This window comes from Coregonus clupeaformis, chromosome 19 (genome assembly GCF_020615455.1).
Source record: "Coregonus clupeaformis isolate EN_2021a chromosome 19, ASM2061545v1, whole genome shotgun sequence".
NCBI lineage: Eukaryota > Metazoa > Chordata > Actinopteri > Salmoniformes > Salmonidae > Coregonus > Coregonus clupeaformis.
In genome coordinates, this window is record NC_059210.1 from 4,540,469 (window position 1) to 4,566,472 (window position 26,004).

A 26,004-nucleotide genomic window follows, 5' to 3' on the forward strand; every position below is an offset into this window, starting at 1 on the left:
TTCCTCCATGCAGATCTCCTCTAGAGCAGTGATGTTTTGGGGCTGTCGCTGGGCAACACAGACTTTCAACTCCCTCCAAAGATATTCTATGGGGTTGAGATCTGGAGACTGGCTAGCCCACTCCAGGACCTTGAAATGCTTCTTACGAAGCCACTCCTTCGTTGCCCGGGCGGTGTGTTTGGGATCATTGTCATGCTGAAGGACCCAGCCACGTTTCATCTTCAATGCCCTTGCTGATGGAAGGAGGTTTTCACTCAAGATCTCACGATACATGGCCCCATTCATTCTTTCCTTTACACGGATCAGTCGTCCTGGTCCCTTTGCAGAAAAACAGCCCCAAAGCATGATGTTTCCACCCCCATGCTTCACAGTAGGTATGGTGTTCTTTGGATGCAACTCAGAATTATTTATCCTCCAAACACGACGAGTTGAGTTTTTACCAAAAAGTTATATTTTGGTTTCATCTGACCATATGACATTCTCCCAATCCTCTTCTGGATCATCCAAATGCACTCTAGCAAACTTCAGACGGGCCTGGACATGTACTGGCTTAAGCAGGGGGACACGTCTGGCACTGCAGGATTTGAGTCCCTGGCGGCGTAGTGTGTTACTGATGGTAGGCTTTGTTACTTTGGTCCCAGCTCTCTGCAGGTCATTCACTAGGTCCCCCCGTGTGGTTCTGGGATTTTTGCTCACCATTCTTGTGATCATTTTGACCCCACGGGGTGAGATCTTGCGTGGAGCCCCAGATCGAGGGAGATTATCAGTGGTCTTGTATGTCTTCCATTTCCTAATAATTGCTCCCACAGTTGATTTCTTCAAACCAAGCTGCTTACCTATTGCAGATTCAGTCTTCCCAGCCTGGTGCAGGTCTACAATTTTGTTTCTGGTGTCCTTTGACAGCTCTTTGGTCTTGGCCATAGTGGAGTATGGAGTGTGACTGTTTGAGGTTGTGGACAGGTGTCTTTTATACTGATAACAAGTTCAGACAGGTGCCATTAATACAGGTAACGAGTGGAGGACAGAGGAGCCTCTTAAAGAAGAAGTTACAGGTCTGTGAGAGCCAGAAATCTTGCTTGTTTGTAGGTGACCAAATACTTATTTTCCACCATAATTTGCAAATAAATTCATTAAAAATCCTACAATGTGATTTTCTGGGTTTTTTTCTCAATTTGTCTGTCATAGTTGACGTGTACCTATGATGAAAATTACAGGCCTCTCTCATCTTTTTAAGTGGGAGAACTTGCACAATTGGTGGCTGACTAAATACTTTTTTCCCCCACTGTATATCGACGAGGCACTCGTCGAGGGTCACATCCATCCCTCTACCTCACCCGCGGGCGCAGGCTTCTTCTTTGTGGGGAAAAAGGACGGTGGGCAGCGGCCGTGCATTGATTACTGGGCGCTCAACGACATCATGGTTAAGAACCGCTACCCACTCCCCCTGATGACGACTGCATTCGAGTAGTTGCAGGGAGCCTGGGTCTTCACCAAGCTGGACTTATGCATGCCTAAAACCTGGTGTGGATTCGGGAGGGGGACGAGTGGAAGACGGCTTTTAACACACCCAGTGGGCGTTACGAGTACCAAGTCATGCCGTTCAGTCTAGCCAACATGCCTGCAGTGTTCCAGGCGTTGGTCAATGACGTGCTCCGGGACCTCCTCGACTACAGCGTCTTCGTGTATTTGGATGACATCCTAATATTTTCAAAGGACATGAGTGAACACCAGCAGCACGTTCGGCAGGTCCTCCAACGCCTTCTCTGTAACCAGCTCTACGTCAAGGTGGAGAAGTGCGTGTTCCACACAGAGACAGTCTCCTTCCTGGGGTTCATCGTCAACCAAGGGGACCTACGGATGGACCCAACCAAGGACAGCGCGGTACTGGATTGGCCTCATCCCTCAAGCATCTACAACGTTCTTTAGGGTTCACAAATTTTTATAGCCGATTTATTCGCAAGTTTAGCTTCCTAGCTGCTCCCCTGACAGCCCTCACCCAGACAAGCGTGCACTCCTTCGCCTGGACCCGGGAAGCGGGGAACGCATTTGATGCGCTTAAGCGGCGCTTTACATCGGCCCCAGTCCTAGGTCATCCTGATCCGTCCCTGCCATTCATTGTGGAGGTGGATGCGTCAGACGTTGCGGTGGGAGCAATCCTGTCCCAGCGGTTCCTCATGGATGGTAAGATTCACCCCTGTGCGTTTACTCCCGTTGGATGTCCCCGGCGGAGCAGAATTACAACGTGGGGAACAGTGAGTTGCTAGCGGTTAAGCTCGCCCTGGGGAGTGGAGGCATTGGCTAGAGGGGGCCGCCCATCCATTCGTCGTATGGACGGACCATAAGAACTTACATTCAGGGTGCCAAGAGGCTCAACTTGGGCCAGGCCAGGTGGGCGTTGTTCTTCACCAGGTTCCGGTTTACCATCTCATACCGTCCGGGGTCGAAGAACACCAAGCCTGAGTCGCTCACCTGGCAGTTCGACCCCATTGTCCCCAACGCCCTGATTGCTGCCCCAATTTCGTGGGGAATCGATAGGCTGGTCAGAGCAGCGCTACGGCGGGAGCCCAATCCGGGTGGAGGTCCATCGGGGAGGATGTACGTACCCAAGGCTGCGCGCTCGCGACTGCTTCAGTGGGCGCACACGTCCGACCTCATCAGCCATCCGGGGGGCGCCAGGACGTTGGAGTTCCTGCGTAGGAGGTTCTGGTGGCCATCTGCTGAGGGGGATACGCGCGCCTTCAGGGTCGGCCCTATAGTGTGGATAAGCCACAAGTTATTTTACAGCCACTGCTCTACAGTGTATAGACAACCCCAACCTCATCTCCAACCCCTACCTCTGTATTGAAGCTGTGCATGCCCAATGTTGATGCATACTGACTTCAGTTAGGATTCAGTTAAAGCATGTTCTGTTATATGCAGTGTTAATGCAGGCAGTTGAATGAGGAAATGTAATACTATGCTTTGATATGTTCTTGCATGACCCTACAGTGGGCAGAGTGACACATGTCGTTCCACAGAAACACATGAGGCTCTTGATTCTGATGTGACTTTGTCCCTACCCACCTAGCCCCACCCAGCTAGCAGCATGCCATGCACGGCAAATCAAACTTATACCTCTCTATTTTCTCTGTTTCTCTGTTTGTTCTATCTGTTCGTCTTTGTCTTGTCTTGTTCTGTCCTGTCTCTGGCCCCTCTCTTTCCTTACTGTCCTTGTGAACGCTTGCTTTGCAATCAGACTAGTGAATGCCTGGCCTCGCCTCTGAGAATAACCTATTACCAACTCACCTTCCCCACCAACATCCCTGTGCCAACCAACGTCTTTCGCATGGGCCCATCCAACACCGTGTCCGGAGACCATGTCCAGATTGCCATCGTCGGTGGCAACAAGGGCAGCTTCTTCAGCGCTCAAAGAGTGCCTTCTGGTAGCGTGATGGCTGTGGCGGCCCATCACTGAGCCGCAGGACTTTAAGCTGTCTCTGGAGATGAGACTGCTGCGTTACGGCACCACCAGCACCTACCTAGCCAAAGTCCTGGTGTTTGTTGTCCAGGAGCACCCTATAACACAATTCCAGAGTAGAGAGATTATGCAATCTCTATTGCACTCCACACTGCCCTTTCCCACCTGGACAAGACGAACACCTACGTGAGAATGCTATTCATTGACTACAGCTCAGCGTTCAACACCATAGTGCTCTCAAAGCTCATCACTAAGCTAAGGATCCTGGGACTAAACAACTCCCTCTGCAACTGGATCCTGGACTTCCTGACAGGCCGCCCCCAGGTGGTAAGGGTAGGTAACAACACATCTGCCACGCTGATCCTCAACACGGGGGCCCCTCAGGGATGCGTGCTCAGTCCCCTCCTGTACTCCCTGTTCACCCATGACTGCATGGCCAGGCACGACTCCAACACCATCATTAAGTTTGCCGACGACACAACAGTGGTAGGCCTGATCACCGACAACGATGAGACAGCCTATAGGGAGGAGATCAGAGACCTGGCCGTGTGGTGCCAGGATAACAACCTCTCCCTCAACGTGACCAAGACAAAGGAGATGATTGTGGACTACAGGAAAAAAAAGAGGACTGAGCACGCCCCCATTCTCATCGACGGGGCTGTAGTGGAACAGGTTGAGAGCTTCAAGTTCCTTGGTGTCCACATCACCAACGAACTATCATGGTCCAAACACACCAAGACAGTCGTGAAGAGGGCACAACAAAGCCTATTCCCTCTCAGGCGACTGAAAAGATTTGGCATGGGTCCTCAGATCCTCAAAAAGTTATACAGCTGCACCATCGAGAGCATCCTGACTGGTTGCATCACCACCTGGTATGGCAACTGCTCGGCCTCCGACCGCAAGGTACTACAGAGGGTAGTGCATACGGCCCAGTACATCACTGGGGCCAAGCTTCCTGCCATCCAGGACCTCTATACCAGGCGGTGTCAGAGGAAGGCCCTCAAAATTGTCAAAGACTCCAGCCACCCTAGTCATAGACTGTTCTCTCTGCTACCGGACGGCAAGCGGTACCGGAGCGCCAAGTCTAGGTCCAAAAGGCTTCTCAACAGCTTCTACCCCCAAGCCATAAGACTCCTGAACAGCTAATCATGGCTACCCGGACTATTTGCACTGCCCCCCCACCCCCCACCCCACCCCATTGTTTTACGCTGCTGCTACTCTGTTAGTTATTTATGCATATTCACTTTAACTCTACCCACATGTACAGTGAGGGAAAAAAGTATTTGATCCCCTGCTGATTTTGTACATTTGCCCACTGACAAAGAAATTATCAGTCTATAATTTTAATGGTAGGTTTATTTGAACAGTGAGAGACAGAATAACAACAAAAAAGTCCAGAAAAACGCATGTCAAAAATGTTATAAATTGATTTGCATTTTTATGAGGGAAATAAGTATTTGACCCCCTCTCAATCAGAAAGATTTCTGGCTGCCAGGTGTCTTTTATACAGGTAACGAGCTGAGATTAGGAGCACACTCTTAAAGGGAATGCTCCTAATCTCAGCGTGTTACCTGTATAAAAGACACCTGTCCACAGAAGCAATCAATCAATCAGATTCCAAACTCTCCACCATGGCCAAGACCAAAGAGCTCTCCAAGGATGTCAGGGGCAAGATTGTAGACGTACACAAGGCTGGAATGGGCTACAAGACCATTGCCAAGCAGCTTGGTGAGAAGGTGACAACAGTTGGTGCGATTATTCGCAAATGGAAGAAACACAAAAGACCTGTCAATCTCCCTCGGCCTGGGGCTCCATGCAAGATCTCACCTCGTGGAGTTGCAATGATCATGCGAACGGTGAGGAATCAGCCCAGAACTACAAGGGAGGATCTTGCCAATGATCTCAAGGCAGCTGGGACCATAGTCACCAAGAAAACAATTGGTAACACACTACACCGTGAAGGACTGAAATCCTGCAGCGCCCGCAAGGTCCCCCTGCTCAAGAAAGCACATATACAGGGCCGTCTGAAGTTTGCCAATGAACATCTGAATGATTCAGAGGAGAACTGGGTGAAAGTGTTGTGGTCAGATGAGACCAAAATCGAGCTCTTTGGCATCAACTCAACTCGCCGTGTTTGGAGGAGGAGGAATGCTGCCTATGACCCCAAGAACACCATCCCCACCGTCAAACATGGAGGTGGAAACATTATGCTTTGGGGGTGTTTTTCTGCTAAGGGGACAGGACAACTTCACCGCATCAAAGGGACGATGGACGGGCCATGTACCGTCAAATCTTGGGTGAGAACCTCCTTCCCTCAGCCAGGGCATTGAAAATGGGTCGTGGATGGGTATTCCAGCATGACAATGACCCAAAACACATGGCCAAGGCAACAAAGGAGTGGCTTAAGAAGAAGCACATTAAGGTCATGGAGTGGCCTAGCCAGTCTCCAGACCTTAATCCCATAGAAAATCTGTGGAGGGAGCTGAAGGTTCGAGTTGCCAAACGTCAGGCTCGAAACCTTAATGACTTGGAGAAGATCTGCAAAGAGGAGTGGGACAAAATCCCTCCTGAGTTGTGTGCAAACCTGGTGCCAACTACAAGAAACGTCTGACCTCTGTGATTGCCAACAAGGGTTTTGCCACCAATTACTAAATCATGTTTTGCAGAGGGGTCAAATACTTATTTCCCTCATTAAAATGCTAATCAATTTATAACATTTTTGACATGCGTTTTTCTGGATTTTTTTGTTGTTATTCTGTCTCTCACTGTTCAAATAAACCTACCATTACAATTATAGACTGATCATGTCTTTGTGAGTGGGCAAACGAACAAAATCAGCAGGGGATCAAATAATTTTTACCTCACTGTACATATTACCTCAACTACCTCAACTAGCCGGTGCCCCCGCACATTGACTCTGCACCGGTACCCCCCTGTATATAGCCTCCCTACTGTTATTTTATTTTACTTCTTCTCTTTTTTTCTCCACAGTTTTTTGTTTTCGTTGTTTAATTTTTTTATAAAAAAATAAATGCATTGTTAGTTAAGGGCTGTTAGTAAACATTTCACGGTAATGTCTACACCTGTTGTATTCGGCGCATGTGGCAAATAAAAATTGATTTGATTTGATTTGAGAGTAGTAGCATAGCAACAAAAATAGGTCTGTAATGACCACGATAAGCAAACACTAACATAGCTGACATAGACCTGAAGCCAAACACTAACACAGCTGACATAGACCTGAAGCCAAACACTAACACAGCTGACATAGACCTGAAGCCGGATTGTTCTGTGCCATTTGTCTCCTTGTTTTTGTTCCTATTGTGGTTTTTGTGATTACTGTAGCTATTCCATGTATTTCCCAGCAAGATAGGCCAAATGTAATGTACCCTGTTGGAGGTATGGCGTTTGAATAGCCGCTAGGTGGCACTATAGGGCAGGGTATTGAGGTAGTTGCCTGGGGATGCCTGTTGATTACTGTGTGTATTATCATTTACATGGTGTAGTCCATAGTCCTAATATCTTATGGTTGATTTGTTTAATAAATTGGTTTGTAATAAAATTGAATTAGATATTCAATCCGGATCTATTTTTTAACATACAGTATGTTTTGTGAACAGCATCAGATATCTAATTTTGAATAGGAGAATTACATAGCTGGGGGCACTATGACCTGTAAGTATGCAGTTAATGTTTGGGGTTAGAGTATGTGGTTTGTAAAACACATCTGTTTAATAGAACTGTGATATTCTAGGAGGTGATTATCAATGTTTTAAATAGCATATTGCCACTGTCAAGTCATGGTTGATTTGGTGGAAGCAGTCGTGGAAGACAAGGAAATATGCACAGCACAAAGTATAAATAGTCTGACGTGCCGTTTGGCCACCAGTCAGAGCCTGCCTGGGCTGTGGCTTAAAATAACTGTAAATTCATATGTAGATACCAGGTTCCTCCTAACTTGTCAGAGCAGTAAGGATGCACCTCTCTATTGGGGATATAAAAAACATGGCGGTCGGTGCACAGCTACAGCGCACTAGGTTTTTTTCTCTACTCTGACACTGAGTTATGGGGATCTGAGTTCTGGCCGGTGGTCTGAACAATTTGTGGCAGAGCAACATCACCGCTCGGAGAATGAATGATGCCCTGCTGTGTTTGTGTTGGGACGTTATCAATGCGCAGACTATAAATAATAATTACCCAAAAAACTTTGCAGTGCTTGACCAGAGGACTTCCATCCCATCCAACAGTCTGTTTTCCTTTCTGGTCTTAAAGTAGTGGGGTTTTTCTGTAGGGCTGGGTCTCTCCGGGCCACGTGAGCTGTAGAGAGAGATGGGAGGATGGGGACACAAGGGCCTTCCTGTGGCACACACACACACCATAATTAGCACTCCTCTCCACTTGCTGTCTTGTCTTTGATGTACCCCGCTCTGTGCGAGGGGCAGTTCACCCTGGGTCATTATAATCTCGTCAATTTACTCTGTGGCCCAGCGAAGCAGAGCGTTCGCCCCCGTCCTCCAGGGCCTGCTTTCTCCTCTCGTTGCTGCAGGCCGAAGTATTATAAACTTGGAGAACATTTTGTGGCTTTGGCCTGGACCAAAGCAAAACTTGGACCCAGCCGCTAATTGCTAATTACAAGCCCCTACCCAGTGGCGGCTTGAGTTTTTGTCAGGGGCTTCTCCCCTCTCTCCATGAAAGGAGCCGTGCAACCCGAGCCAGGTTCTGGCCTGGTGTTGAGCTGCAGCCTATAGGTCCCACGAGAAAAGACAGAGAGGCATGGATAATGAACCACTATGTAGCTATATTATATATTATACTATATTATATATTATATTATACTGGAGCAGTGGTGGACGTTCACTGGACCTATACATGTTACTCTTGGAAACCAGAGCGAAATCATGTATGCACTGGCCAGCTACTTTCAGTGTGACTTGTCTGTTGGCATTACATTGCATAACCTTCCGTTTGAAGCCCATCCACACGAGACATTATCAACAATATAAGCGGCATATAGGGTATTTTGGCTGTTTAGACTAGGCTCATGGAATTGGGAAGAGCATGGTACATCCTCACACTCCACCAAGCTGAGGAGATAACAGCTGACGTTGAGTTGTAGAATTTGTTTTGATATGTTTCGTAACCAGGACATCTCTCGTCATCCCCAGGGCATTGATGATTTAAAGACAGGGCTCTGTCCCTGGTGCTTGGTGGTGAAGAAGCAGTTCCTCTCAGATTCCAGTACAGGCTCCTGGCAGCGTAGTGGCCCTGTATATGTAGGTATGCTGGTGGGTGGCGTTTGTTTCAGCGGGGTCTCCCCTTGAGCTGCCACTGATTAGACTGTGAAATAAACAGAGTCTTAAATAATGGGATGAGAGCAGCTTGGAGCGCTCGGGAGTTGTCTAGTCATGTTCTTCACAATTTAGGAGACTTTTAGAACCCCCCTCGTCCCATAAATTCTCCTCAAGAGATTATCAGATACGAAGCCGTGGACACATGCGCAACAAATCCAAATATTTTCCTGCGAGCAGGTCGTGCATCATTCTCCCAGCTCCTCTTAGTATTTCATATTTCACTCCTCTCCACTTCTCCCCACAGAACACAACCAGTGCATCAGAAACAAAACCATCAATGGCTACCAGAGCCTCCACCAGGCAGCTACAATCTGCAATCTTTGGCAATCATTGTTTTATTATTCTTGCTAGCCACATACAGTACCATTGTTTTTGATGTCGAACACTATAACCAGCATCCCCGCAGTAGTTGGACAGATCGTGTTTGTGTAGCGGCCGTTTCACAGGCCCTGCTGAACTCTTGATTGTGCGGTGTACTTCTCCCTTTGAATAGGATGCCCTGTCATTGTGATCACCAGGGGAGGAACTGAAGGCGGATTGTGCCTAAGGCTTTTTATAGTCTCACTCTAAAGGTCAGAGGCTGTGGTGTTTTTCTTATCTTAGCAGGGCGAGGGTTGAGCGCTCAGACACTATCCGCTGTGTGAAGTCATGCCAGCCCAACAACATCAGCTGTGTCCTGGACCCCGTACACTCCGTCTCCCACACCGTCATCTCCCTGCCCACCTTCAGGGAGTTCACCAAGCCAGAAGGTAGGGGCGCCATCTCAGACACTTATTTGTATTACAGCTAACTTTTTTTCACTGCATGTTATGTAAAAAAATACTTGCAAGTATAGTCCTTTTTATGTGACCTCTTGCCCAAAATCAGCCAATGCTTAAGAGTGTTATTTATTTATTTTTGTGGGTAGATCAGCTTTAATATTGCAGATAGATTGTAACTTCCATCAATGTAATTGTCTGCATCACTTCCAATCCCCCATATGTAGTTTTTTCTATATATATATATATACACATACATACATATATACATACATACATATACAGTTGAAGTCGGAAGTTTACATACACCTTAGCCAAATACATTTAAACTCAGTTTTTCACAATTCCTGAGATTTAATCCTAGTAAAAATTCCCTGTCTTAGGTCAGTTATGATTACCACTTTATTTTAAGAATGTGAAATGTCAGAATAATAGTAGAGAGAATGATTTATTTCAGCTTTTATTTCTTTCATCACATTCCGAGTGGGTCAGAAGTTTACATGCACTCAATTAATATTTGGTAGCATTGCCTTTAAATTGTTTAACTTGGTTCAAACGTTTCGGGTAGCCTTCCACAAGCTTCCCACAATAAGTTGGGTGAATTTGGCCCATTCCTCCTGACAGAGCTGGTGTAACTGAGTCAGGTTTGTAGGCCTCCTTGCTCGCACACGCTTTTTCAGTTCTGCCCACACATTTTCTATAGGATTGAGGTCAGGGCTTTGTGATGGCCACTCCAATACCTTGACTTTGTTGTCCTTAAGCCATTTTTCCACAACTTTGGAAGTATGCTTGGGGTCATTGTCCATTTGGAAGACCCATTTGCGACCAAGCTTTAACTTCCTGACTGATGTCTTGAGATGTTGCTTCAATATATCCACATCATTTTCCTTCCTCATGATGCCATCTATTTTGTGAAGTGCACCAGGCCCTCCTGCAGCAAAGCACCCCCACAGCATGATGCTGCCACCCCTGTGCTTTTCCTCCAACCCTAACGATGGTCATTATGGCCAAACAGTTCTATTTTTGTTTAATCAGACCAGAGGACATTTCTCCAAAAAGTACGATCTTTGTCCCCATGTGCAGTTGCAAACCATAGTCTGGCTTTTTTATGACGGTTTTGGAGCAGTGGCTTCTTCGTTGCTGAGCGGCCTTTCAGGTTATGTCAATATAGGACTCGTTTTACTGTGGATATAGATACTTTTGTACCTGTTTCCTCCAGCATCTTCACAAGTTCCTTTGCTGTTGTTCTGGGATTGATTTGCACTTTTCGCACCAAAGTACGTTCATCTCTAGGAGACAGAACGCGTCTCCTGCCTGAGCGGTATGACAGCTGCGTGGTCCCATGGTGTTTATACTTGCGTACAGATGAGTGTGGTACCTTCAGGCGTTTGGAAATTGTTCCCAAGAATGAACCAGACTTGTGGAGGTCTACAATTTTTTTTCTGAGGTCTTGACTGATTTCTTTTGATTTTCCCATGATGTCAAGCAAAGAGGCACTGCGTTTGAAGGTAGGCCTTGAAATACATGCACAGGAACACCTCCAATTGACTCAAATGATGTCAATTAGCCTAACAGAAGCTTCTAAAGCCTTGACATCATTGTCTGGAATTTTCCAAGCTGTTTAAAGGCACAGTCAACTTAGGGTATGTAAACTTCTGACCACTGGAGTGGTTGAAAAACGAGTTTTAATGACTCCAACCTAAGTGTATGTAAACTTCCGACTTCAACTGTATATATATATATATATATATATATACATACACACACATACATACAGATATACATATCCTTTAAAAATATATATTTCCCTTTATTTCTTTCCAACCCCACCACCCCTTCCCTAATTGGAGGAAACTAGTGAACAACAATGATTAGGCCTCTACTTCCAGCTTATACATACTATATACATTTTATGGACAATTTTACAATAATTCTATTTTGTTTGTTTTTACTCTTGAACTTCCTCTACCCTCAACCTCTCCGATTATTTTCATGATGTCCATACGGTTTGCTTCTATATGCCATATCTTTCTAACTGCTCTTTCACAAAAGCTCTCAACCTATAACCTATATACAGTGGGGAGAACAAGTATTTGATACACTGCCGATTTTGCAGGTTTTCCTACTTACAAAGCATGTAGAGGTCTGTAATTTTTATCATAGGTACACTTAAACTGTGCGAGAATCTAAAACAAAAATCCAGAAAATCACATTGTATGATTTTTAAGTAATTAATGTGCATTCTATTGCATGAAATAAGTATTTGATACATCAGAAAAGCAGAACTTAATATTTGGTACAGAAACCTTTGTTTGCAATTACAGATATCATACGTTTCCTGTAGGTCTTGACCAGGTTTGCACACACTGCAGCAGGGATTTTGGCCCACTCCTCCATACAGACCTTCTCCAGATCCTTCAGGTTTCGGGGCTGTTGCTGGGCAATACGGACTTTCAGCTCCCTCCAAAGATGTTCTATTGGGTTCAGGTCTGGAGACTGGCTAGGCCACTCCAGGACCTTGAGATGCTTCTTACGGAGCCACTCCTTAGTTGCCCTGGCTGTGTGTTTCGGGTCGTTGTCATGCTGGAAGACCCAGCCACGACCCATCTTCAATGCTCTTACTGAGGGAAGGAGGTTGTTTGCCAAGATCTCGCGATACATGGCCCCATCCATCCTCCCCTCAATACGGTGCAGTCGTCCTGTCCCCTTTGCAGAAAAGCATCCCCAAAGAATGATGTTTCCACCTCCATGCTTCACGGTTGGGATGGTGTTCTTGGGGTTGTACTCATCCTTCTTCTTCCTCCAAACACGGCAAGTGGAGTTTAGACCAAAAAGCTCTATTTTTGTCTCATCAGACCACATGACCTTCTGTACATCATCCAGATGGTCATTGGCAAACTTCAGACGGGCCTGGACATGCGCTGGCTTGAGCAGGGGGACCTTGCGTGCGCTGCAGGATTTCAATCCATGATGGCGTAGTGTGTTACTAATGGTTTTCTTTGAGACTGTGGTCCCAGCTCTCTTCAGGTCATTGACCAGGTCCTGCCGTGTAGTTCTGGGCTGATCCCTCACCTTCCTCATGATCATTGATGCCCCATGAGGTGAGATCTTGCATGGAGCCCCAGACCGAGGGTGATTGACCGTCATCTTGAACTTCTTCCATTTTCTAATAATTGCGCCAACAGTTGTTGCCTTCTCACCAAGCTGCTTGCCTATTGTCCTATAGCCCATCCCAGCCTTGTGCGGGTCTACAATTTTATCCCTGATGTCCTTACACAGCTCTCTGGTCTTGGCCATTGTGGAGAGGTTGGAGTCTGTTTGATTGAGTGTGTGGACAGGTGTCTTTTATACAGGTAACGATTTCAAACAGGTGCAGTTAATACAGGTAATGAGTGGAGAACAGGAGGGCTTCTTAAAGAAAAACGAACAGGTCTGTGAGAGCTGGAATTCTTACTGGTTGGTAGGTGATCAAATACTTATGTCATGCAATAAAATGCAAATTAATTACTTAAAAATCATACAATGTGATTTTCTGGATTTTTGTTTTAGATTCTGTCTCTCACAGTTGAAGTGTACCTATGATAAAAAATACAGACCTCTACATGCTTTGTAAGTAGGAAAACCTGCAAAATCGTCAGTGTATCAAATACTTGTTCTCCCCACTGTACTTATTATGGACACAGTATGCTTTACATTATTAGTTATCTTGTTGTTATTAGTTGTTGTTAGTTGTTATTAGTCCCATCCTTCAACTTCATTCAACACCACCCATCTATCTCTTAATGCTTAAGAGTGTTGTTGACAGTGTCCTGGTAATGTCGTGCACCAGACAAGTCCTCTCAAACTCAGAATATATATGAGCTGTGTGCATTCAAAGCCTGGGGATGAGGTTAATATACTGGTAACACTATCAAGTATTGGCTAGTCGCTAGCCCAAAACCAATGACTAAGTGTCACTTAGGATGGATCTGACTGACTGACCACTGTAATCGCACACAGACAAACCGAGACAACCATATTCCTACATGTGGTGCACGTTTCAGACGCACTCATCCTCAACTTCATGGGAAGTTAAGTCCTTGTCGTTTCTCATGAGCTCCTTGTCGGGGTGTTTAGGAATTGCAGGCCTCCAACTGAACAACAGTACTGAACACCCATTTGCTCCGTCATAACCCCCTCTGCACACAATAAACCCAGAGCTCAACCGCCTCCCATTTAATTGTCTTCCCCCGAGGAGAAGTTGGCACGAGCCTGGCTGTTTCAATCCAAGCCTGATTATGAGGGTTTAAAGCTCTGTAAAGCTATTTTGTCTCTAATTGTTATCTTCTTCCAACAGAGATCGTTTTCCTGAGAACCATGTCGCCGGCACACTCCTCCCCCCACATCAGCTCCGACATTGTCTTTGACATCCTGGAGGGGAACGTCCAGAACTCCTTCGACATCGTCAAGCGCCAGGAGCATGGCATGATTGTGGGTGAGTGGAAAGAAAGAAGGAGGGAAGGGAAGGTGACACAGGTCGTTAGTGAGTGGAGGGTAGGAGGGTAGCTAGGCCCCGGCATGATGGAGGGTGAGTGGAGCGAAGGGACGCACCTAGCTAGGCCATACGTCGCTTGACTTGGGTATTAAGGTCTAAGTAACTCCTGAAATGACTAGGGACAAATAACAATAGCAGGAGACCACTATGGGTCCTCCCTAGTCCCGAGGATATTTAATTTACTCGAAGACAAAAGAAATAGTGGTTTTCTGACCTAATTTCGCATTACGAAAAGGCTTCTTTTTTTTTATTAACCAAACGCATATGTGTCTCCATGTGAGAGCAGAGAGGGGAGAAGAAGAAAGAGAAGCCTTGGATTGAAAAGCATGAAATTCTCCATCATAAGGATGCTCCCGTGACATAAGTACATCTGACACACACTTCTAATGCCATTTGCACTCTGGTGGCATTTGGGAGCTGTCAGCGTCTTCTGTGGCCCTTCATGTCTCCCTCCTCTAGGGAGCTGTCCTTTGGGTTGTCCTCGGAGAGCAATGAAGGACGGCTTTCTCTTCTTTCTCCACCAAACATTTGGCGTCAGTTTGTCCCACTCTTGTGGGAAAGCACCATTTAATGAACTTATTGACCGCCATGTTTTTTCCACTCCTCTTAAGCAACAAAGCCCTTCTTCTCACCTACAGATTATTGTGGCTACGATGTACAGAGATGGCTTATACTTTAGCATATCAAGCAGTCTGGATGTGCATCATATATTTCCAGGTGCGTATGTAAATGTCTATGACTAATATGAGTCTTTATACAGGCCTTGAGACAGTCATGGACACTAGCGGCAATCAAGGATCAGTCTGTTTATGTAGAACAGAGAGGAGAGGAGCCTTGATGGGTGTGACTGCATGTGGAGCCTCTGTAGTTTAGGAGCCCATCCCTCTACTGTGGCCTCCACTGGTCTGGTGAAGATCCAGCTTTGCTCACTGTCTCTGGGGGAGATGAACCGAAGCCTGGCCCCAAGAGGATGGGGGTGTACCGGTGACACATAGTTGGGCCTTCTTGGATGTTTTGACGATGGGAGGATGGAGGGATGGGGACAGTGGAAGAGAGAGTGAGAGATACACACTGTGCTGATGGATGAAGGGATGGCCTGTCACTACATACATCTGTCTCTTCCCAGAACGGAGAGGGGAAAAATTGGAGAGAGTGTGCCAAGCAGTCATCAGCTCATAGGCTATGGGCACATGCAAGGTCTCACATTGCACACATACATACAGTGGGGAAAAAAAGTATTTAGTCAGCCACCAATTGTGCAAGTTCTCCCACTTAAAATGATGAGAGAGGCCTGTAATTTTCATCATAGGTACACGTCAACTATGACAGACAAATTGAGATTTTTTTTTCCAGAAAATCACATTGTAGGATTTTTAATGAATTTATTTGCAAATTATGGTGGAAAATAAGTATTTGGTCACCTACAAACAAGCAAGATTTCTAGCTCTCACAGACCTGTAACTTCTTCTTTAAGAGGCTCCTCTGTCCTCCACTCGTTACCTGTATTAATGGCACCTGTTTGAACTTGTAATCAGTATAAAAGACACCTGTCCACAACCTCAAACAGTCACAGTCCAAACTCCACTATGGCCAAGACCAAAGAGCTGTCAAAGGACACCAGAAACAAAATTGTAGACCTGCACCAGGCTGGGAAGACTGAATCTGCAATAGGTAAGCAGCTTGGTTTGAAGAAATCAACTGTGGGAGCAATTATTAGGAAATGGAAGACATACAAGACCACTGATAATCTCCCTCGATCTGGGGCTCCACGCAAGATCTCACCCCGTGGGGTCAAAATGATCACAAGAACGGTGATAAAAAATCCCAGAACCACACGGGGGGACCTAGTGAATGACCTGCAGAGAGCTGGGACCAAAGTAACAAAGCCTACCATCAGTAACACACTACGCCGCCAGGGAGTCAAATCCTGCAGTGCCAGACGTGTCCCCCTGCTTAAGCCAGTACATGTCCAGGCCCGTCTGAAGTTTGCTAGAGTGCATTTGGATGATCCAGAAGAGGATTGGGAGAATGTCATATGGTCAGATGAAACCAAAATAGAACTTTTTGGTAAAAACTCAACTCGTCGTGTTTGGAGGACAAAGAATGCTGAGTTGCATCCAAAGAACACCATACCTACTGTGAAGCATGGGGGTGGAAGCATCATGCTTTGGGGCTGTTTTTCTGCAAAAGGACCAGGACGACTGATCCGTGAAAAGGAAAGAATGAATGGGGCCATGTATCGTGAGATTTTGAGTGAAAACCTCCTTCCATCAGCAAGGGCATTGAAGATGAAACGTGGCTGGGTCTTTCAGCATGACAATGATCCCAAACACACCGCCCGGGCAACGAAGGAGTGGCTTCGTAAGAAGCATTTCAAGGTCCTGGTGTGGCCTAGCCAGTCTCCAGATCTCAACCCCATAGAAAATCTTTGGAGGGAGTTGAAAGTCCGTGTTGCCCAGCGACAGCCCCAAAACATCACTGCTCTAGAGGAGATCTGCATGGAGGAATGGGCCAAAATACCAGCAACAGTGTGTGAAAACCTTGTGAAGACTTACAGAAAACGTTTGACCTGTGTCATTGCCAACAAAAGGTATATAACAAAGTATTGAGAAACTTTTGTTATTGACCAAATACTTATTTTCCACCATAATTTGCAAATAAATTCATTAAAAATCCTACATTGTGATTTTCTGGATTATCTTTTCTCATTTTGTCTGTCATAGTTGACGTGTACCCATGATTAAAATTACAGGCCCCTCTCATCTTTTTAAGTGGGAGAACTTGCACAATTGGTGGCTGACTAAATACTTTTTTCCCCCACTGTATGTGTAAACTCACACAGACACACAGGTGCCCACACACAAGTGTACACAAACATTACTCTAACAACCACACAATAGAGTACAGATACCATCTATTGAGTTCAGTGGTTATCGTGTCATTACTTTTGGGGGTATAAATGAACTATCCTTTGGTACTTGGGACTTACTTCACCCCTCCTCAGAAGTTAAACTGGGTGCATGTATGCGAGAGAATGTGTGTGACTTGCGAATGTGTGAGTCTGTCTGTGTATGTGCATGCGTGTTTGCAAATGTGTGCGGAAGTAATCCTAGGCCCCGTGATTCATGTGGTTAAATGTATTGTTCCATTTCCCCCACCAGCCCTCAGTGTCTCGCGGAACATTAGAGTGCTTTAACTGGCTACCACATGAAAGGCCTCGCTGCCCTGTTTGTGAGGAGCCACTTCTCTCCCAAACCCTAGGATACTTATTGGATGCCGCTCTCGCATGTTAGCCTTAGTCGGCCATTTTGAGGTGCTCCGCTGACAAGCCTTCGGTCAGTGACTGTCTGCTTTGAAGTGTGGTGTCCATGTCCGTGATCAGCTATATGGTTTGGTTTATTCAACTCAGGGGTGGTGCTCTGCTCTGGTTTGTTTGGCTGTTGACTGTGGCTTAGCTCTGTAGCTAGCTGACGAGCTGACGTGTAAATTATCTGTAAGAGTTGTGTATAAATCTACTTTGTGAACAAGAGGAAAATCCTCCTTTGTATTCACCAATAGTGATTTTAATAGACTGACCACTTTGACCAGGGTAAACCATTTAAGTTTGGTACACTGCTACTTTGGGAGAATGATTCTGAGTTGGGGCTCTGTTTCACACACTGATGCAAAATCTCACCCACTCACACACACACTGGCCATACAGTGAGCCACACACTGCGAGAGAGCCACACCACTCTTCTCCGGTCATCCATCAGTGTCATAGGAGAGGTTTTCCCAGCTCTGTCACGTCTGGGTGACAGCCTTGACAGCCAGCCTCATCTGTGCAAACACAACAACCCCCAATGCTCGGAAAACATGATCACAACCAATCAAACACTCACGGAATCCAATGTCCTGGAGCCCAGTGACTAGCCTAGCACCACGTACTGCCACGACCACACAACAGACGTCTTACGGAATCTTACGCCCCTACAGGTAGAGCTAAAGTAGATCCAGCTTGATGGTATGTAATGACTAAGACATAATCTCTGGCAGATGATGGATATTCGGAATGACAAACAGTGAAGGAAAAGGTATACATTACTCAGACTCTCTTGTACTGTCAACCGTGCACTTCTGATTTGGGCAGATTGTTTGAGGACGACGTTGGTTTGAAGGGACATGATAGGATGATTGATTCTGGCAGCCAGCAGGTGGACTGCAGAGCTACTCCCTTTAAAAACAAGGGTTCTGCGGTTCTGTGGTCTGCAACACGGGGAGCAGGTGGTGGTCCACAATCAGGGGCTTTCCTGTGCTGCAGCTTGTAGTGGTGGTAGTGGTGTGTGTGCCTATGTGTTTATATGTGTGTGTGTGGCGTGCTACAGATTGGTGGTGGTCTCGCCAATCGTCTTCCATGTTGTTGGTGGTTCCTCCTGTTTGACTTCCTCTCCCAGGCCATGCTTTCACAGTGGGACTAATATTGTCTTAACACCACTCACAGTGAACGCATGGTGTGGATGGACTGAGCTCACGGCATGCTCCTGTTAGCAGGCAGAGGTAGCTATGGCTTGGCTGGGGCTGGTACTGAGGGTGGGAATGAAGATGAGCATAGGGATGGGGCTGGGCTGGCGCAGCAACATTGGAGAAGAACGAGGGTGGGAGTAGCATCTCCAGATTCTCCACAGAAGGATTCAAAGCTTTCCTTCTGGCCACCGTGAGTGGGGAAGTGAGCAAACCATCACAGGGTAGTTCCTAAACCTCATCCTTTGGTGACGCTAGTATCTTCCGACAGTAAATCAAAACCACCAACAATGGTCCATATAAAGCAGCCCTGGACTGGCCAGAGGGCCCAGACGCCACAGCAGGATTCCAACCATTCTAGAGAGCAGGTAGAAATATGCTTGTGGTTAAATTCTTCCCAAACAATATGGAAGGCCTATTTTTGATGTAATTGGCATGGAGATGGCAGGCTGTGAAGGGAACCGCAGCGTGCCCGTTCTGTCTATGCATGAGTGGAGTAAGTAACCTGTCTGTGTCTGGCCAGGTAGCCTACTATATGTGCCCATGGCTCAGGATGTCAATGGAGTCTTCCACAGTAGCTGGTGTAATTTGGGCATGGTGTGTCAAATATTAGCAGTGTTACTGTGGAAGAGTGGGGCTTGAGGCTTAAGTCTAGGAATGAGTCTGAAATCGCACCTTATACTGTATAGTACACTAGGGTGATTACTCATGAAACTAGAACAAAAAACGACCATGATTTTCTCAATTTTCATGAAGTCCTTTGCAGGAAGGGTTGTTGACATATATTTGACATTTGTATCTTAAAGCATAATTGAGAAATAGTTTATTGAAGTGACATTTTGGCCTTGGCCATGCCTGCTTTAACACTCCATAATGTTTCATCTGTAGGTGCTTCAAAGCTGTTGGTGTCATATGATGCTTTAGCACTTGCTCTGTAATATGAGTATTATTTTTATTTCAACAACACATTTCTTACATATATTTATGGATATTGCAAAATATAGACATGAAAATAGAAAAAATACCATTTCAGATTTGGTAAATGTATCAAATATAGTGTTGAAATGAATATAATCTACATGTATATCAGAGTTCCAGAGTGGGATCTACAGTGGCTTGCGAAAATATTCACTCCCCTTGGCATTTTTCCTATTTTGTTGCCTTACGACTTGGAATTAAAATGGATTTTGGGGGGATTTGTATCATTTGATTTACACAACATGCCTACCACTTTGAAGATGCAAAATATTTTTTATTGTGAAACAAACAAGAAATAAGCTTGAGCGTACATAACTATTCACCCACCCCCAAAGTCAATACTGTAGAGCCTCCTTTTGCAGCAATTACAGCTGCAAGTCTCTTGGGGTATCTCTATAAGCTTGGCACATCTAGCCACAGGGATTTTTGCCCATATTCAAGGCAAAACTGCTCCAGCTCCTTCAAGTTGGATGGGTTCCGCTGGTGTACAGCAATCTTTAAGTCATATCACAGATTCTCAATTTGATAGAGGTCTGGGCTTTGACTAGGCCATTTAAGACATTTAAATGTTTCTCCTTAAACCACTCGAGTGTTGCTTTAGCAGTATGCTTAGGGTCAATGTCATGCTGGAAGGTGAACCTCCGTCCCAGTTTCAAATCTCTGGAAGACTGAAACAGCTTTCCCTCAAGAATTTCCCTGTATTTAGCGCCATCCATCATTCCTTCAAATCTGACCAGTTTCCCAGACCCTGCCGATGAAAAACATCCCCACAGCATGATGCTGCCACCACCATGCTTCACTGTGGGGATGGTGTTCTTGGGGTGATGAGAGGTGTTGGGTTTGCGCCAGACATAGCGTTTTCCTTGATGGCCAAAAAGCTCAATTTTAGTCTCATCTGACCAGAGTACCTTCTTCCATATGTTTGGGGAGTCTCCCACATGCATTTTGGCGAAAACCAAACGTGTTTGCTTATATTTTTCTTTAAGCAATGGCTTATTTCTCCCCACTCCTCCGTAAATCCCAGCTCTGTGGAGTGTACGGCTTAAGGTGGTCCTATGGACAGATACTCCAATCTCCGCTGTGGAACTTTGCAGCTCCTTCAGGGTTATCTTTGGTCTCTTTGTTGCCTCTCTGATTAATGCCCTCCATGCCTGGTCCGTGAGTTTTGGTGGGCGGCCCTCTCTTGGCAGGTTTGTTGTGGTGCCATATTCTTTTCCAATTTTTTATAATGGATTTAATGGTGCTCCGTGGGATGTTCCAAGTTTCTGATATTTTTTTATAACCCAACCCTGATCTGTACTTCTCCACAACTTTGTCCCTGACCTGTTTGGAAAGCTCCTTGGTCTTCATGGTGCCGCTTGCTTGGTGGTGCCCTTTGCTTAGTGGTGTTGCAGACTCTGGGGCCTTTCAGAACAGGTGTATATATACTGAGATCATGGGACACTTAGATTGCTCACAGGTGGACTTTATTTAACTAATTATATGACTTGCACCAGATCTTATTTAGGGGCTTCATAGCAAAGGGGGTGAATACATATGCATGCACCACTTTTCCACTATTTATTTTTTAGAATTTTTTGAAACAAGTAATTTTTTTCATTTCACTTCACCAATTTTGACTATTTTGTGTATGTCCATTACATGAAATCCAAAAAAAAATCTATTTAAATTACAGGTTGTAATGCAACAAAATAGGAAAAACGCCAAGGGGATGATTACTTTTGCAAGACTCTGTATGCTAGTTTTAAAGTTATGGCCCATTTTATACAGAGAAATTGGCATAGTAGGCAATGTAACCAATCACAGTGCTCCTTTTATTTGTATCATTGCACATCCATCATCGACCAATTTGAATCCATTTTCACATTCACTCTGTTGGTAATGGATCATAAAAGTACCAGAGATCCCACTCTGGAACTTTGATAGGCTCGTAGAGTATATTATGTCCAACAGTATATTAAAACATTTGCCAAATTTTCAATTTTCTATATTCATGTTTACATTTTTCAATATTCATAGATGTATGTAAGATTTTTATTATTGAAATCCAAATACTACTCATATTACAGAACAAGCATAAAAGCTTCATCTGACACTAACAATTGCTTTTTTAGCACCTACAGATGAAACATTATGGAGTGTTAAAGGAGGCCTGTGTAAGACCAAAATGTCACAAATATTCCAAAATCTATTAATTATTTCTCAATTATGCTTTAAGATACACATGTCATCAATCCTTCCTTCAAAGGACCCTTCTAAGGATACAATTCCCCCCAAAATCATGGTCTTTTTTTTGTTATTCTAGCTTCGTGAGGAATCATACTAGGCAATTTCAGGCGCAATCTAGTTTATAGCTAAGTGTTGTCTTTGCGTGGTTCGTGTGGAGCTGAGGACAGAACTGTGAAGGGTAGGGTGATAAGCAGAGAGAGAGAAAGGAGAGCAATAGAGAGAGGGAGAGAAAGAGAAAGAGAGAGTGAACGAGAGAAAAAGAGAGATAGAGGCTCTCTGTCTGTCAGGGGATGATCATGAATCATGACATGGCATCAGCAGGCCCCACCAGAGCGGGCCAAGCCCATGAAGAATCCCTGCCTGCTTGCCTGCCTGTCACTGAGGGGATTAGTACAGCTAATCAAAACAGTGTCTTCTCCACCCGACAACCTCACAGTACAGCCAAACACACAACGCCTTCTCTTCCCCGGGTTGGTCTACACTGATGCTAGATATTGTCACACACACATGCGCCCACAGAATGTATGTATGCCTGCATGTAATCTTGCACTCTTCTGCATATGCCTGCACATAGGCCTACACACACCCTCATTCTTACTGTAAGTGTATTACAATAATTTGTGCCAGACATAGCTAGCTAAGTACTTGTCTCCCTCTCCTTTGCACTCCACTTGATTTGTATTCAGTTGTTCATCATCACTCCCTACTAGTATCTCCACAGCCACGCAGCTGTTTATTTCAGCTTTATTTTGATTATTTATATTTTACTAATTTATTACCACTTTATGTACAGTACCAGTCAAAAGTTTGGACACACCTACTCATTCAAGGGTTTTTCTTTATTTTTACTATTTTCTACATTGTAGAATAATAGTGAAGACATCAAACTATGAAATAACACATATGGAATCATGTAGTAACCAAAAAAGTGTTAAACAAATCAAATTATATTTTATGTTTAAGATTCTTCAAATAGCCACCCTTCGCCTTGATGACAGCTTTGCACACTCTTGGCATTCTCGCAACCAGCTTCACCTGGAATGCTTTTCCAACAGTCTTGAAGGAGTTCCCACATATGCTGAGCACTTGTTGGCTGATTTTCCTTCACTCTGAGGTCCAACTCATCCCACGTCACTTCCTATTGAACGCGGAAAGAGGAAGAGCTCGGATTTATTGTTTTGAAAAGTTTGTTGTTTTGAAAGTGTATTGGGAAGTTCTTTGTAGCTAGCTAACTTTTTAGTTTGGATCCCACGACACAGTTGGCATCAGTTGCTGGGATTGCTATTCTCTGTCCAGTGATCCTGCCGACCAAGGACGGGTCTGAGGAGCTATTTGGCGTTGCAGCTAACCTAGCTGCTAGCTAGCAGCATTTCAAGCTAGTGGGGTTTTCTTGAGGGCTTGAATGCAGCCCGCGACTTGGTTAGCCATTGTGGCAGGGAGCGCAGATTGTCCCAGGTTTGTGGATGTCTAGATCCCTGCTGTTTGTTGTTTTCAATCTTCCCTGTGACCTGCCCCGTCTGGAACTGTGAGGAGTAACAGTGTAACCTACGTTGCTAGCTACCATGACAAAGACCAAAGCTGGCTGGAATACCGTTTTTGAGGACAGTGGTGTCTCTCTATCACACGTGAAGGATCTTTTAAACAAACAAAAATAGTTCTACAAGCAGTTGTTACAACAACAAGACAATAGCTTCAAGTGCTTTGTCCAAATACTGGTGGATTTGACTAATAAAAGAATGGACGACCTGACCAGAGAGGTCCAGGACCTAAAGAACAGTTTGCAGTTTGCATCACACGCTTTTTCAGTTCTGCCCACACATTTTCTATAGGATCAGGTCTTTGTGTTGTCCTTAAGCCATTTTGACACAAGTATGCTTGGGGTCATTGTCCATTTGGAAGACCCATTTGCGACCAAGCTTTAACTTCCTGACTGATGTCTTGAGATATTTCTTCAATATATCCACATAAAAATCTATTTTGTGAAGTGCACCAGTCCCTCCTGCAGCAAAGCACCCGCACAGCATGATGCTGCCACCCCCGTGCTTCACGGTTGGGATGGTGTTCTTCGGCTTGCAAGCGACCCCCTTTTTCCTCCAAACATAACGATGGTCATTATGGCCAAACTGTTCTATTTTTGTTTAATCAGACCAGAGGACATTTCTCCAAAAAGTACAATCTTTGTCCCCATGTGTAGTTGCAAACCGTAGCCTGGTTTTTTTATGGTGGTTTTGTAGTCCCCTGTAGCTCAGTTGGTAGAGCATGGCGCTTGTAATGCCAGGGTTGTGGGTTCGTTTCCCACGGGGGGCCAGTATGAAAATGTATGCACTCACTAACTGTAAGTCGCTCTGGATAAGAACGTCTGCTAAATGACTAAAATGTAAATGTTTTGGAGCAGTGGCTTCTTCCTTGCTGAGCGGCCTTTCAGGTTATGTCGATATAGGACTTGTTTTACTGTGGATATAGATACTTTTGTACCTGTTTCCTCCAGCATCTTCACAAGGTCCTTTGCTGTTATTCTGGGATTGATTTGCACTTTTCGCACCAAAGTACGTTCATCTCTAAGAGACAGAACGCGTCTCCTTCCTGAGCGGTATGATGGCTTTGTGCTCCCATGGTGTTTATACTTGCATACTATTGTTTGTACAGCTGAACATGGTACCTTCAGGCGTTTGGAAAATGCTCCCAAGGATGAACCAGACTTGTGGAGGTCTACAATTATTTTTCTGAGGTCTTGGCTGATTTCTTTTGATATTCCCATGATGTCAAGCAAAGAGGCACTGAGTTTGAAGGTAGGCCTTGAAATACATCCACAGGTACACCTCCAATTGACTCAAATTATGTCAATTAGCCTATCAGAACCTTCTAAAGCCATGACATCATTTTCTGGAATTTTCCAAGCTGTTTAAAGGCACAGTCAACTTAGTGTATGTAAACTTCTGACCCACTGGAATTGTGATACAGTGAATTATAAGTGAAATAATCTGTCTGTAAACAATTGTTGGAAAAATTACTTGTGTCATGCACAAAGTAGATGTCCTAACCGACTTGCCAAAACTATCGTTTGTTAACAAGAAATTTGTGGAGTGGTTGAAAAACAAGTTTTAATGACTCCAACCTAAGTGTATGTAAACTTCCGACTTCAACTGTATGTAGCCTTAGAAATAAGGTTCATGAAATCAATAACTTGCTAACATCAGATAACATTCATATATTAGCCATTTCTGAGACTCACTAAGATAATTCATTTGATGATACAGCAGTAGCAATACAAGAATATAACATCTATAGAAGAGACAGAAATGCTTATGGGGGAAGTGTTGCTGTATATATTCAGAGCCATATCCCTGTAATGCTTAGAGAAGATTTTATGTCAAGTGTTATTGAAGTGTTGTGGGTGCAGGTTCACTTGCCACATCTAAAGCCTTTTCTTTTGGGGTGTTGGTATAAGCCACCAAGTGCGAACAGTCAGTATCTAAATAATATGTGTGAAATGCTTGATAGTTTATGTGATGTAAACAGAGAGGTCTGAATATTGACTGGTTTTCATCAAGCTGTCCGCTCAAGAGGAAGCTTCTTACTGTAACCAGTGCCTGTAATCTGGTTCAGGTTATTAATCAACCTACCAGGGTGTTTACAAACACTACAGGAACAAGATCATCCACATGTATCGATCACATTTTTACTAATACTGTAGAACTTTGTTCTAAAGCTGTATCCGTACCCATTGGATGCAGTGATCACAATATAGTGGCTTTATCCAGGAAAGCCAAAGTTCGAACAGCTGGGCCTAAAATAGTGTATAAGAGATCATACAAAAGATTTTGCTGTGACTCATATGTGGATGATGTAAAAAATATTTGTTGGTCTGATGTGATTAATAAGGAGCATCCAGATGCTGCACTTGATGAATTTATGAAATTGCTTCTTCCAATTATTGATAAACATGCACCTGTTAGGAAACTGATTGTTAGAAATGTTAAGGCTCCATGGATTGATGAGGAATTGAAAAACTGTATGGTTGAAAGAGATGGGGCAAAAGGAGTGGCAATAAGTCTGGCTGCACATCTGACTGGTTGACTTACTGCAAATTGAGAAATTATGTGACTAAACTCAACAAAAAGAAGAAGAAACTGTATTATGAAGCCAAGATCAATGATAGAAAGAATGATTTTAAAAAACTTTGGAGTCTTTAAATGA

General features: G+C 44.7%; 1 protein-coding gene across 3 annotated transcripts in view; it reads left to right on the forward strand.

The window, feature by feature from the left end:
- The window catches only part of LOC121531723 (fibulin-1), a 62,209-nt gene that overhangs the window by 26,968 nt on the left and 9,237 nt on the right, over positions 1–26,004 (forward strand). For all 3 annotated transcript variants that reach the window (XM_041837125.1, XM_041837126.1, XM_041837127.2), the window contains 2 exons: positions 9,412–9,557; positions 13,903–14,040. In XM_041837125.1, the coding sequence (XP_041693059.1) occupies positions 9,412–9,557; positions 13,903–14,040 (284 nt within the window). The remainder of the gene's footprint in view (positions 1–9,411; positions 9,558–13,902; positions 14,041–26,004) is intronic.